Source organism: Scyliorhinus torazame, chromosome 4, assembly GCF_047496885.1.
Source record: "Scyliorhinus torazame isolate Kashiwa2021f chromosome 4, sScyTor2.1, whole genome shotgun sequence".
NCBI lineage: Eukaryota > Metazoa > Chordata > Chondrichthyes > Carcharhiniformes > Scyliorhinidae > Scyliorhinus > Scyliorhinus torazame.
In genome coordinates this window covers 17,230,180-17,244,350 of record NC_092710.1, presented here as the reverse complement: position 1 = coordinate 17,244,350, position 14,171 = coordinate 17,230,180, and the positions used below count along the sequence as shown (strand labels likewise).

At 59.8% G+C, this 14,171-nt stretch overlaps 1 protein-coding gene across 1 annotated transcript; it reads right to left on the bottom strand.

The window, feature by feature from the left end:
* Positions 1-723: 723 nt before the first annotated feature.
* On the bottom strand, positions 724-13,844 carry LOC140411287 (uncharacterized). Its single transcript, XM_072500409.1, has 4 exons — positions 13,625-13,844; positions 13,306-13,442; positions 3,513-5,966; positions 724-767 (listed from the first exon to the last, which is right to left on the bottom strand). Exons 2-4 carry the CDS (start codon positions 13,415-13,417, stop codon positions 724-726), a joined length of 2,610 nt encoding a protein of 869 aa, XP_072356510.1. The 5' UTR covers positions 13,418-13,442; positions 13,625-13,844.
* Positions 13,845-14,171: the final 327 nt, after the last annotated feature.

Here is a 14,171-nt window from a genome sequence, read left to right as displayed (position 1 = left end):
AGTGGGGGGGACACTGTCAGGGTAATGTAGAGGGAGCTCTACACGGTATCTAACCCGTGCTGTACCTGTCCTGGGAGCGCTCGATGCTGACACTGGGTATAAAGTGGGGGACACACTGTCAGGGTAATGTAGAGGGAGATCTACACTGTATCTAACCCCTGCTGTACCTGTCCTGGGAGCGCTCGATGCTGACACTGGGTATAAAGTGGGTGACACACTGTCAGGGTAATGTAGAGGGAGCTCTACACTGTATCTAACCCGTGCTGTACCAGTCCTGGGAGCGCTCGATGCTGACACTGGGTATAAAGTGGGTGACACACTGTCAGGGTAATGTAGAGGGAGCTCTACACTGTATCTAACCCGTGCTGGACCTGTCCTGGGAGAGCTCGATACTGACAGTGAAGAAGAACGTAGGGGCCAGAAGGATGGGTTGAATTTGCGAATGCCCAGCAGATGGTGCAACGCACCCAGGAGGGAATTGTGGACATTAAGGAGCTGGAGTGAAGGGAGGCCCGTGTTGGTGAGGCGTCTGTTGTTGATGACCGGAGATTGTGGGGGTGGGGGGGGGGCTGGTTCTATCAGAGCGTTGACCTGGCGTTGTTGACGTCTCCCACCCCCACCCCACACGCCGTCCTCCAACCAGTACCCGCGCACGACTGCACTTTCTTTGAAATGAAGAAGCGGTTTTATGCAACAACGGCTGTTTATTTCTCTCGCAATCAATCAGCCGACCACATCGATCTCGGTACAGTCCAGAGGGGGCGAGGCTGGAGGCGAGGAGTCAGGCCACACGGCAACGAGGGGCAACAGTCTCTCTCTGCCGTCACCCACGTCCACCTCGTCACCCGAGGAGGAGGAGCCCGCAGCCTGCTCGTCCGTCCGGTGCAGGCCCATGAACCGCGACAGGCCAGCATCCCATGGGTCAGGCGTCGCCCTGACGCCAACTTGACCCCTGACCCGCAGCCAGCCAAAGCCCCATTCCTCGGCGGGGGGGCTGGCGCCGGCCTGTGAGGTGACGCGTGGCAGGGCGAGGCCCCAGTGGTCTGGCCGGGGGAATGGGTGCTCGGTCGCTTCCTGGACACGGGGCTCCTGAGGGAACATGACGGCACCGACAGCCCGGCTCTGCTCCGGCCTGGGAGTCGGGCAGGAAACTGGGCCGCGCTGACCAGGGTACATCGTCCCCTTCAGGGCCGAGGCTCCGGGGCCCTGGTGCCCCTTCCAATCACCAGACCATTGGTTATCCCTCAAACTCAGGCATTCCGGCCTCCGACCATCCCCCGGGCCTCCCGATCTCTGGTCACCCACCAGTCCCGGGCCTCCCGATCTCTGGTCACCCCCCAGCCCCGGGCCTCCCGATCTCTGGTCACCCCCCAGTCCCGGGCCTCCCGATCTCTGGTCACTCCCCAGTCCCGGGCCTCCCAATCTCTGGTCACCCCCCAGTCCCGGGCCTCCCGATCTCTGGTCACTCCCCAGCCCCGGGCCTCCCGATCTCTGGTCACTCCCCAGCCCCGGGCCTTCCGATCTCTGGTCACCCCCCAGCCCCGGGCCTCCCGATCTCTGGTCACCCCCAGGCCCCGAGCCTCCCGATCTCTGGTCACTCCCCAGCCCCGAGCCTCCCGATCTCTGGTCACCCCCCAGTCCCGAGCCTCCCGATCTCTGGTCACTCCCCAGCCCCGGGCCTCCCGATCTCTGGTCACCCCCCAGTCCCGGGCCTCCCGATCTCTGGTCACTCCCCAGCCCCGGGCCTCCCGATCTCTGGTCACTCCCCAGCCCCGGGCCTTCCGATCTCTGGTCACCCCCCAGACCCGGGCCTCCCGATCTCTGGTCACTACCCAGCCCCGAGCCTCCCGATCTCTGGTCACCCCCCAGCCCCGAGCCTCCCGATCTCTGGTCACCCCCCAGCCCCGGGCCTCCTGATCTCTGGTCACCCCCCAGCCCCGGGCCTCCCGATCTCTGGTCACTCCCCAGTCCCGGGCCTCCCGATCTCTGGTCACCCCCCAGCCCTGGGCCTCCCGATCTCTGGTCACCCCCCAGCCCCGGGCCTCCCGATCTCTGGTCACTCCCCAGCCTCGAGCCTCCCGATCTCTGGTCACTCCCCAGTCCCGGGCCTCCCGATCTCTGGTCACCCCCCAGCCCCGGGCCTCCCGATCTCTGGTCACCCCCCAGCCCCGGGCCTCCCGATCTCTGGTCACCCCCCAGTCCCAGGCCTCCCGATCTCTGGTCACCCCCCAGCCCCGGGCCTCCCGATCTCTGGTCACTCCCCAGCCCCGGGCCTCCCGATCTCTGGTCACCCCCCAGCCCCGAGCCTCCCGATCTCTGGTCACCCCCCAGCCCCGGGCCTCCCGATCTCTGGTCACCCCCCAGCCCCGGGCCTCCCGATCTCTGGTCACTCCCCAGCCCCGGGCCTCTCGATCTCTGGTCACCCCCCAGCCCAGGGCCTCCCGATCTCTGGTCACCCCCCAGCCCAGGGCCTCCCGATCTCTGGTCACCCCCCAGTCCCGGGCCTCCCGATCTCTGGTCACTCCCCAGTCCCGGGCCTCCCGATCTCTGCTCACCCCCCAGTCCCGGGCCTCCCGATCTCTGGTCACCCCCCAGCCCCGGGCCTCCCGATCTCTGGTCACTCCCCAGCCCCGGGCCTCCCGATCTCTGGTCACCCCCCAGCCCCGGGCCTCCCGATCTCTGGTCACCCCCCAGCCCCGGGCCTCCCGATCTCTGGTCACTCCCCAGTCCCGGGCCTCCCGATCTCTGCTCACCCCCCAGCCCCGGGCCTCCCGATCTCTGCTCACCCCCCAGCCCCGGGCCTCCCGATCTCTGGTCAACTCCCAGTCCCGGGCCTCCCGATCTCTGGTCAACTCCCAGTCCCGGGCCTCCCGATCTCTGGTCAACTCCCAGTCCCAGGCCTCCCGATCTCTGGTCACCCCCCAGTCCCGGGCCTCCCGATCTCTGGTCAACTCCCAGTCCCAGGCCTCCCGATCTCTGGTCACTCCCCAGTCCCGGGGCTCCCGATCTCTGGTCACTCCCCAGCCCCGGGCCTCCCGATCTCTGGTCACCCCCCAGTCCCGGGCCTCCCGATCTCTGGTCACCCCCCAGCCCCGGGCCTCCCGATCTCTGGTCACCCCCCAGCCCCGGGCCTCCCGATCTCTGGTCACCCCCCAGCCCCGGGCCTCCCGGGCTCTGAACAGCCCCCAGCCCCGAGCCTCCCGATCTCTGGTCAACTCCCAGCCCCGGGCCTCCCGATCTCTGGTCACCCCCCAGACCCGGGCCTCCCGATCTCTGGTCAACTCCCAGTCCCAGGCCTCCCGATCTCTGGTCACCCCCCAGCCCAGGGCCTCCCGATCTCTGGTCACTCCCCAGTCCCGGGGCTCCCGATCTCTGGTCACTCCCCAGTCCCGGGCCTCCCGATCTCTGGTCACCCCCCAGCCCCGGGCCTCCCAATCTCTGGTCACTCCCCAGCCCCGGGCCTCCCGATCTCTGAACAGCCCCCAGCCCCGGGCCTCCCGATCTCTGGTCACCCCCCAGCCCCGGGCCTCCCGATCTCTGGTCACCCCCCAGCCCCGGGCCTCCCGATCTCTGGTCACCCCCCAGTCCCGGGCCTCCCGATCTCTGGTCACCCCCCAGACCCGGGCCTCCCGATCTCTGGTCACTCCCCAGCCCCGAGCCTCCCGATCTCTGGTCACTCCCCAGCCCCGGGCCTCCCGATCTCTGGTCACCCCCCAGACCCGGGCCTCCCGATCTCTGGTCACTCCCCAGCCCCGGGCCTCCCGATCTCTGGTCACTCCCCAGCCCCGGGCCTCCCGATCTCTGAACAGCCCCCAGCCCCGGGCCTCCTGATCTCTGGTCACCCCCCAGCCCCGGGCCTCCCGATCTCTGGTCACCCCCCAGCCCCGGGCCTCCCGATCTCTGGTCACTCCCCGGGCCTCCCGATGTCTGGTCAACCCCCAGCCCCGGGCCTCCCGATGTCTGGTCAACCCACAGCCCCGGGCCTCCCGATGTCTGGTCACCCCCCAGACCCGGGCCTCCCGATGTCTGGTCAACCCCCAGCCCCGGGTGTCCCGATGTCTGGTCACCCCCCAGACCCGAGCCTCCCGATGTCTGGTCAACCCCCAGCCCCGAGCCTCCCGATCTCTGGTCAACTCCCAGCCCCGGGCGTCCCGATCTCTGAACAGCCCCCAGCCCCGGGCCTCCCGGGCTCTGGTTCCTCTCTGGCCCCAGGCCTCCTGATTTCGGACCAGCCCCAGGCCCCAGGCTTCCTGAACTCTGGTCACTCCCCAGTCCCAGGCCTGCTGCCCTGTGGTTACCCACCAGGTTCTCCGGCCTCTGGTCACTTTCCACCGAGTCAGCAATCGACTGAGCAAGAATGGTTAATGCTTTCCTTCTCCCCGCTCTGCCTGGCGTTGCAAGGCCCTGCCTTGCCCCTCCGGTTTGGGAGTGACTCCCTACGAGAGGCCCTGCCACTGTTCTGGCCTGGCCACCATCTCCGGGACATTGCCCGGCTGTTCCTGGGTCCCGGCTCCTCGCCGGTACGGGTTCCAGCTCCTGCTTTTCTGGCACGGGAATGACAACCCATTCCCTGGAATGAGTCAGCTTCTGCAACTTAATCCCGAGAAGCCTGTCCCGGGGAATGTCCTGACAGCATGACCTCTTTCCCCGTTGGACATTGGCGCCCTTGACGTCTCCCTGGTTGCTCGGGTTGGCGCTGGGCCCCGCCGTCCCAGGAGGAGCGGTGGGACAGGGAACGGCTTGCTCCGAGGCTGCCCCAACGCCAGGCGGCGAACCCTCCTTGCCCAGCCATGTCCCTGGCTGGTGAGTGGGACCCCTGACCGCTCGGCGTCTCTGCTCAGGCCGGGGCAGGCCGTGGGACACTGCTGCCTGCCGGGTATCCCGGGCTGGGACAGGGTGAGCTGCGCTCCTCTGCGGGGAGCCAATTGGGGTTGGCGCTCTCCTGGCTTGGTCAGGATGTCTCTCTTGCGGCGGAAGTCCTGGGCCCGTCTGTTCCGATTCGCTGGCTGGAGCGGAGCCGGTTGCCAACCCCCTCACGGTACAAAGCGGGCCCGCGTTCTTGGCGAGCCCCTCGGCCGGGCTCTCAATTGCTTCACCTCCTTCCTCCTCGCTACGGGTGGCCTGGCTGACTGAACCCTGACCTGACCTCTCTTGGCTGGGGTCACTCAGTCTGGGGCCAGGTTGGACGCCCGTGGGTACACCGGCCGACCCTGGGTATTCAGGGGTTTCGGGCAGTGGGCAGAGTCTCCTCCCTGGAGCCGGAGAGGGCGAAGAATGTGGGGGCAGGCGGGAGCCTTCGGTATTGGCCCTGTGGCTGGTAGGAAGAGCCTGGTCGCCCCCGGGCTCCCCTCGCTTCTGCCTCCATGGACGTCTGGGACAGAGGGGCGGGTTGGCGGTCGCGGGCCGGCACACTTTCATCCTGCGCCAACTGGCGACCAGGCTCAAGGCGGGCGGGTTTCCCGGGGGGTTGGCGCACTTGCCCCTTGACCTCTGGAGCAGAGGGGAGGAGGATGCAGGGACAGCCGGGGCCTTGGGTTCACAATCTGCCACGGTCCTGGCAACATCATCGCCGGGGGTCCGTCCCTGCCCGGACGACCCTGGGGTCTTTGGATGGCTCTGGGGCGGCACTGGTGTCACGGTGGCCCTGGGCTGCGGTAGTGGCGGCATGCAGTCCCCTGCCGGCGTGAGAGAGCCCTGGGGCTCGGCAACGGGCGATGACCTGCGCCCTCCGGTGAAGCCAAGGATGCACAACCTCCGGGCGGCCTGCAGGAATCCCTTCGTCTCGTCTTGGGGCAGCGGGGCCTCTGCGGTGTACATGAACCGCACCAAAGTCTTCAGGGTGGCAGCCTTCAACCCCGGGAGTTCCATGGGCACCCTTTGGGATTGGGCATCGTGTGAGGAGAATCGCTGGAGGAAGAAGGGGCTGAAAGCAGCGAGGATGCAGCGATGGACTGGAATCCCTTCACCTGAGCAGGAAAAGAAAGAGACAACATAAAAACCAGTCAGGAATAAAACACATCTACCCCTTATCTCATGATTGAAGTGACGTTGTGAAGTTTTATCTGATTCCACTCCTGTGGAGCACCTTAAGGATTTTTTTTACCATGTCAATTGTCGCTAAAGGGACCAACTAAGTCACGCAGTTAAGTAAACACAGCGTCGGGTCATTCAGAGAGCAAGCGCTGCATCCTTGCGCACGTCAGTTATAGACTGATCAGAAGCGCACGGCGTTTTAAGATCGCTTTGCACCTTCAGTCATTTGTCATAGCTGCTAGTCGGCAAGGTTTGCTTGCACTTGGTATTGAGGACGTACATACGAATAAGGAGGAGGCCATTCAGCCCCTCGACCCTGCTGCGCCGTTCAATAAGATCATCGCTGAATTGATTGTGACCTCCTGTCGTCCCCGATCACTTGCCCCCCAACCATTTATTGAGAATCTATCTACCCCGGCCTTTGAAACTTTCACAGATCGCTTCGTGCTGCAACAGATATAGAGTTTAAAAAGTAGGGGAGTTGTGTAAACCGAGGCGGGAATGTAAGCTGTGGGGGGGATACAGAGAGGCTGCACAGAGACGGGGGAATGTAAGCTGTGGGGGGGATACAGAGAGGCTGCACAGAGACGGGGGACAGGTTGAGTGAGCGGGAAACAAGACGGCGGATGGATTGCAAAGCGGAGAAGTGCGAGGTTATTCACTTTGGTGGTAAGAATGGAAAAGCAGAATACCTGAAGTGTTGTTAAACTCGGAACTGTTGAGGCTCAGAGGGACTTGGGTGTACAAGGAACGCAAACGGTTAGCATGAAGGTACAACAAGCAATTATACGGCAAATGGCACGTTGATCCTTGAGGAGGGAGGAGAGAGCAGGAATGAAGAAGTCTTGCTGCAATTGGACAGGGCTTTGGACAGGCCACACCGGGAATATCGTGCACCATTTTGGTCTCCGTGTTTAAGGTGAGATCCACTTGAATTGGAGGTGCCACAGCGAGGGTAATATAGCAACACTGAAAATAGAGGCAGGAGGAGGCCATTCGGCCCTTCGAGCCTGCTCCGTCATTCATTATGATCATGGCTGATCATCAAGTTCAATACCTGATCCCACCTTCCTCGATTCCTTCAGCCCCAAGAGCTAAATCGAATTCCTTCTTGAAATTACGCAGTGTTTAGGCCTCAACTACTTCCTGTGGTAGGGAATTCCACAGATTCACCACTCCAATTTCTCCTGTCCTAAAAAGTTTACCCCTGACCGTCAAACTAAGACCCCCCTAGTTCTGGACGCCCCCACCATCGGGAACTTTCTTTCTGAATCTACCCTGTTGGGAATTTTATAACTGTCTATGAGATTCCCTCTCACTCTTCTGAACTCCAATGAATTTGTTTTATTCAGGGGCAATTTAAGCCAATTCAGCTAACCTGCACATCTTTGGGTTGTGGGGGTGAGACCCACGCAGACACGGGGAGAATGTGCAAACTCCACACGGACAGTGACCCGGGGCCGGGTTTCGAACCCGGATCTTCAGCATCAGGAGGCAGCAGTGCTAACCACTGTGCCGCCGTGACGCCCGAATGAATATAACCCCGACTGATTTAGTCTCTCCTGCTATGACAGTCCCGCCATCCAGGAATCAGTCTGGTAAACCTTCGCTGCACTCCCTCCATAGCAAGAACATCCTTCCTCAGAGAAGGACACCTGAGCCGCCCACAATACTCCAGGTGTGGCCTCCCCAAGGCCCGATACAATTGCAGTAAAACATCTCTCTTGCTACTCAAATCCTCTCGCTATGAAGGCCAACCTACCATTTGCCTCCTTTCCTGCCTGCTGTGTCTGCGAGCTTACTCTCAGCGACTGATACACGAGGACACCAAGATCTCGCTGAGTTTCCGCCTCTCCCAATTTACACCCATTCCAATAATAATCTGCCTTCCTATGTTTGTTCCCGAAGCGGATAACCTCACATTTATCCACATTATATTGCATCTGCCACACATGTGCCCACTCCCTCAGCCTGCCCAAATCCCGCTGAAGCATCTCTGCATCCTCCACGCAGCTCACCCTCCCATCCAACTTTGTACCATCTGCAAATCTGGAGATAATACATTTAGTTCCCTCGTCCAAATCATTAATATATATTGTGAACAGCTGGGGTCCCAACACAGATCCCTGCGATAACCCCACTAGTCACTGCCTGCCAATCAGAAAAAGGCCCATTTGTTCCAACTTTTTGCTTCCTGTCTGCTAACCGGCTTTCGATCCATCTCTAGTCCAGTTACTAGTGTACCACAGGGACCTGTTTTGGGGCCACTGCTGTTTGTCATTTTTATAAATGACCTGGAGGAGGGCGTAGAAGGATGGGTGAGTAAATTTGCAGATGACACTAAAGTCGGTGGAGTTGTGGACAGTGCGGAAGGATGTTACAAGTTACAGAGGGACATAGATAAGCTGCAGCGCTGGGCTGAGAGGTGGCAAATGGAGTTTAATGCAGAAAAGTGTGAGGTGATTAATTTTGGAAGGAATAACAGGAAGACAGAGTACTAGGCTAATGGTAAGATTCTTGGCAGTGTGGATGAGCAGAGAGATCTCGGTGCCAATGTACGAAGATCCCTGAAAGTTGCCACCCAGGTTGAGAGGGTTGTTAAGAAGGCGTACGGTGCGTTAGCTTTTATTGGTAGAGGGATTGTTTCAGAGCCATGAGGTCATGTTGCAGCTGTACAAAACTCTGGTGCGGCCGCATTTGGAGTATTGCGTGCAATTCTGGTCGCCGCATTATAGGAAGGATGTGGAAGCATTGGAAAGGGTGCAGAGGAGATTTACCAGAATGTTGCCTGGTATGGAGGGAAGATCTTATGAGGGAAGGCTGAGGGACTTGAGGCTGTTTTCATTAGAGAGAAGAAGGTTAAGAGGTGACTTTAATTGAGGCATACAAGATGATCAGAGGATTGGATAGGGTGGACAGTGAGAGCCTTTTTCCTCGGATGGTGACGTCTAGCACAAGGGGGACATAGCTTTAAATTGAGGGGAGATAGATATAAGACAGATGTCAGAGGTAGGTTCTTTACCCAGAGAGTAGTGAGGGCGTGGAATGCCCTGCCTGCAACAGTAGTGGACTCGCCAACACTAAGGGCATTCAAATGGTCATTGGATAGACATATGGACGATAAGGGAATAGATTAGGTGGGCTTTAGAGTGGTTTCACAGGTCGGCGCAACATCGAGGGCCGAAGGGCCTGTACTGCGCTGTAATGTTCTATGTATCTATGTATCTAAGACACTACCCGCAATCCCATGCCCTTTAACTTTATATATTAATCTGTTTTGTGAGACCTTGTAGAAAGCCTTCTGAAAGTCTAAATAAACCGCATCCACTGGTTCTTCCTGGTCAACTCTACTAGTTACATCGTCAAAGAATTCCAGTAGATTTGTCAAGCATGAATTTCCTTTCGTAAATCCATGCTGACTTAGTCTGATTACACCAGTCCTTTCCATGGATAAGGGGCAGGTTTAGCACAGGGCTAAATAACTGGCTTTTAAAGCAGACCAAGGCAGGCCAGCAGCGAGAGTTCAATTCCTGTACCGGCCTCCCCGAACAGGCGCCGGAATGTGGCGACTAGGGGCTTTTCACAGTAACTTCATTTGAAGCCTACTTGTGACAAGAAGCGGATTTTCATTTCATGGACTCCAGCAACTACCGACGTCAGGCTCACGGTTATATAGTTCCGTTTTCTCTCTACCTTTCTTTTTGAATAGCCGGGTTACATTCGCTACCCTCCAAGCTGTAGGAACCAGGATGCGAATAGAGGGATACGGACCCGGAAGTGTAGAAGATTTTAGTTTAGACGGGCAGCATGGTCGGCACGGGCATGGAGGGCCGAAGGGCCTGTTCCTGTGCTGTACTTTTCTTTGTTCTTTGTTCATTCCAGAGTCCAAAGAATTTTGGAATATGACGACCAATGGATCTACTATTTCCACAGCCACTTCCTTAAATACACTGCGATGCAGATAATCTGGCCCTGGAAATTTATCCGCGTTCAATCCCGTTAATTTCCCCCAAACCATTTCTCTACTAATATTAATTTCCTTCAGCTCCTCACTAAAACTTCCGTTTCTCAGAACCTCCTGTACATTATTCAAGTCTTCCTTTGCAGGTCAGCACGGTGGCGCAGTGGTTAGAATTTCTGTCTCACGGCGCCGAGGTCCCAGGTTCGAACCCGGCCCCGGGGTCACTGTCCGTGTGGAGTTTGCGCATTCTCCCCGTGTCTGCGTGGGTTTCGCCCCCACAACCTTAAAGATGTGCAGGGGGAGGTGGATTGGCCACGCTAAATTGCCCCTTAATTTTTAAGAAACTCTAAATTTATTAAAAAAACAATTCACACCTCCCTTTGTGTAGACAGGAGCGAAGGACGAATTTGGCTCCTCAGCCATTTCTTTGTTCCCTGTTATGAGTTGCCCCTTAAAGGGCCGACATTAGTTTTTATCAATCTTCTCCTCTCTACTTTTCCAGAAACTTTTTCAGTCAGTTTTTATTTTCCTTGCTAGCTTACTTTCAAATTGTTTTTTATTCTTCTTAATCAATCCCTTGGTCCACCTTTGTTGAATTTTAAACTGTTCCGAATTAACTGCTTTATTGCTTTTCCTTGCTAATTTGTATGCCTCTTTGAATCGAATGCTGTCTCTAATTTTCCTTGGAAGCCACGGTTCGGCTGCAGTTTCCTTTCTACTCTTGCGGCAAATAGGTAAAGGCAACTTTTGGAGTTCAGCTATTTGTTCGAGTGCTGCCGATGCTTGTCCGCTGTCCTTCCTTTCAGTAATGTTTCCCAGTTCCTCACTCACAACGAGATTGCCGACTAATCATTTCTCATTGCACAGCACCCTGTTCCCGTGTCGGTTCCTCAACGTATTGGTCCAGAAAACCACCCCGTAAACACCCCAGATTCACGAGATTGGTCCCTGGGATGCGGGGCCCAGTAAATTAGGGATATATTCTCTGGAGTTTCGAACAATGAGAGAAAGTCTCATTGGACCATCCAATATTCTGATGGGGTTTGACAGGGTGGTGACGGAGAGGTCAGCTCCCCTCGGCTGGGGACCAGTGCATTGGGCCGCATTTTTGGAAACAGATTTTTCGATGGACTGTGTGTTCCACAGAGAGCGCGGGCGAGAGAGCGCGGGCTAGAGAGAGCGCCGGCGAGAGGGTGAGCGAGAGATAGAGCCCGAGCGGGAGGGTGAGCGAGAGAGAGAGCCCGAGCGGGAGGCTGAGCGAGAGAGAGAGCGGGCAAGAGAGAGCGCGGACGAGAGAGCGCGGGTGAGAGAGAGAGCGGGCGAGAGAGAGCGCGGGCGAGAGAGAGGAAGCAAGAGAGAGGAAGCGAGAGAGAGGAAGCGAGAGAGAGGAAGCGAGAGAGAGGAAGCGAGAGAGAGCGCGGGCGAGAGATAGAGCCCGAGCGGGAGGGTGAGCGAGAGAGAGAGCCCGAGCGGGAGGGTGAGCGAGAGAGAGAGCGGGCGAGAGAGAGCGCGGGCTAGAGAGAGCGCCGGCGAGAGGGTGAGCGAGAGATAGAGCCCGAGCGGGAGGGTGAGCGAGAGAGAGAGCCCGAGCGGGAGGGTGAGCGAGAGAGAGAGCGGGCGAGAGAGAGCGCGGGCGAGAGGGTGAGTGAGAGATAGAGCCCGAGCGGGAGGGTGAGCGAGAGAGAGAGCGGGCAAGAGAGAGCGCGGACGAGAGAGCGCGGATGAGAGAGAGCGCGGGCGAGAGAGCGCGGGCGAGAGGGTGAGCGAGAGATAGAGCCCGAGCGGGAGGGTGAGCGAGAGAGAGAGCCCGAGCGGGAGGGTGAGCGAGAGAGAGAGCGGGCAAGAGAGAGCGCGGACGAGAGAGCGCGGACGAGAGAGCGCGGACGAGAGAGCGCGGACGAGAGAGCGCGGGTGAGAGAGAGAGCGGGCGAGAGAGAGCGCGGGCGAGAGAGAGGAAGCGAGAGAGAGGAAGCGAGAGAGAGCGCGGGCGAGAGATAGAGCCCGAGCGGGAGGGTGAGCGAGAGAGAGAGCCCGAGCGGGAGGGTGAGCGGGAGGGTGAGCGAGAGAGAGAGCGGGCAAGAGAGAGCGCGGACGAGAGAGCGCGGGTGAGAGAGAGAGCGGGCGAGAGAGAGCGCGGGCGAGAGAGAGGAAGCGAGAGAGAGGAAGCGAGAGAGAGCGCGGGCGAGAGATAGAGCCCGAGCGGGAGGGTGAGCGAGAGAGAGAGCCCGAGCGGGAGGGTGAGCGAGAGAGAGAGCGGGCGAGAGAGAGCGCGGGCTAGAGAGAGCGCCGGCGAGAGGGTGAGCGAGAGATAGAGCCCGAGCGGGAGGGTGAGCGAGAGAGAGAGCCCGAGCGGGAGGGTGAGCGAGAGAGAGAGCTGGCGAGAGAGAGCGCTGGCGAGAGAGAGCGCGGGCGAGAGGGTGAGCGAGAGATAGAGCCCGAGCGGGAGGGTGAGCGAGAGGAGAGCGGGCGAGAGAGAGCGCGGGCGAGAGAGCGCGGGCTAGAGAGAGCGCCGGCGAGAGGGTGAGCGAGAGATAGAGCCCGAGCGGGAGGGTGAGCGAGAGCCCGAGCGGGAGGGTGAGCGAGAGAGAGAGCGGGCGAGAGAGAGCGCGGGCGAGAGGGTGAGCGAGAGATAGAGCCCGAGCGGGAGGGTGAGCGAGAGGAGAGCGGGCGAGAGAGAGCGCGGGCGAGAGAGCGCGGGCTAGAGAGAGCGCCGGCGAAAGGGTGAGCGAGAGATAGAGCCCGAGCGGGAGGGTGAGCGAGAGAGAGAGCCCGAGCGGGAGGGTGAGCGAGAGAGAGAGCGGGCGAGAGAGAGCGCGGGCGAGAGGGTGAGCGAGAGATGGAGCCCGAGCGGGAGGGTGAGCGAGAGAGAGGGTGAGCGAGAGAGAGAGCGGGCGAGAGAGAGCGCGGGCGAGAGGGTGAGCGAGAGAGAGAGCCCGAGCGGTAGGGTGAGCGAGAGAGAGAGCCCGAGCGGGAGGGTGAGCGAGAGAGAGAGCGGGCGAGAGAGAGCGCGGGCGAGAGGAAGCGAGAGAGAGCGCGGGCGAGAGAGAGGAAGCGAGAGAGAGCGCGGGCGAGAGAGCGCGGGCGAGAGGGTGAGCGAGAGATAGAGCCCGAGCGGGAGGGTGAGCGAGAGAGAGAGCCCGAGCGGGAGGGTGAGCGAGAGAGAGAGCGGGCGAGAGAGAGCGCGGGCGAGAGAGAGGAAGCGAGAGAGAGCGCAGGCGAGGGAGCGTGGGCGAGAGGGTGAGCGAGAGCAGAGGAGGGCAGATAGATGATGAGACTTGCCGCTTGTGCGGGCGACAGAGGCCCAGTCTCACCTTCTGCATACAAGACGGCGTCGCAGAACAGATCCTGCTGCTGCTGTCTGTGCAGGTTCGCAAAGAAAGTCTTCGGAAGACAGGGAGTAGGGCTCCGATCCGAACCCTCCATCTTCTGTCAGGCTCTTCAGAGTTATCTGCAATCAGAGGGCAAAACAAAATGGCACATCGGGATGGCCGAATCGTCCCGCCCGCGCTGACGAGTTTGTTACACAGTCACAGAACCGCGTGGCACAAAAGCAGACCATGCGCCTGCCTTTCCAAAGAGCGCCCCCCGTATCCCCCTATCGGGGCCAAACATTCCCCTTCGCGCATTTACCCAATCCGCCATTTTGAACGCTCTGTTCGATCTGCTTCCGTCGCCCTCTCGGGCAGCGGGCTCACAACTCGGGGTCCCAGTGCGAGCGAGGAGGCGGGGCCAGCGGAATGTTCCAGAGGGGGAAAGCGGGGGGGAGGGGGGAATAGGCGGGGAGTGAGGTGCTAAAAGCACGGAAGAGTGCACAAGCCAGGCAGGCAAGACTGCGCACTCGTAGGCAAGACGCAGTCCAGCTTTATTGCGACCCCACCCTCCCAGTCGGCGAACTTTGGCACGCCTGGAACGCCGGGAACCGTCAACAAATGTACTGACGCTTGACAATGTCGTATCTGATCCGGGGGCAAGGGGCAATGGAGCAGCAGTGAACAGTCTCGCAGCTCAAACTTCACTTAATCCTTAACCTGATCACCGAAGGAGAATGACAAGGAAACTGGGTTATCAAATGTTTACTCGTGGCGATAAAGTTAAAACCAGAGAGGAGGAAATAGGCACACGGGAACAGGAGGAGGCCCCATTCAACCCCTTCTCCAGCCTGTTACACGGGAACAGG

Coding starts and splice junctions, on each gene's coding strand:
- LOC140411287 (XM_072500409.1), bottom strand. CDS start 13,417: ATGGAGGGTTCGGATCGGAGCCCTACTCCCTGTCTTCCGAAGACTTTC. Junction 5,967..13,305: donor CGCCGTCTTGTATGCAGAAG/GTGAGACTGGGC, acceptor TTTCCTGCTCAG/GTGAAGGGATTCCAGTCCAT. Junction 768..3,512: donor GGGAGGCCCGGGGCTGGGGG/GTGACCAGAGAT, acceptor CCTCGCCTCCAG/CCTCGCCCCCTCTGGACTGT.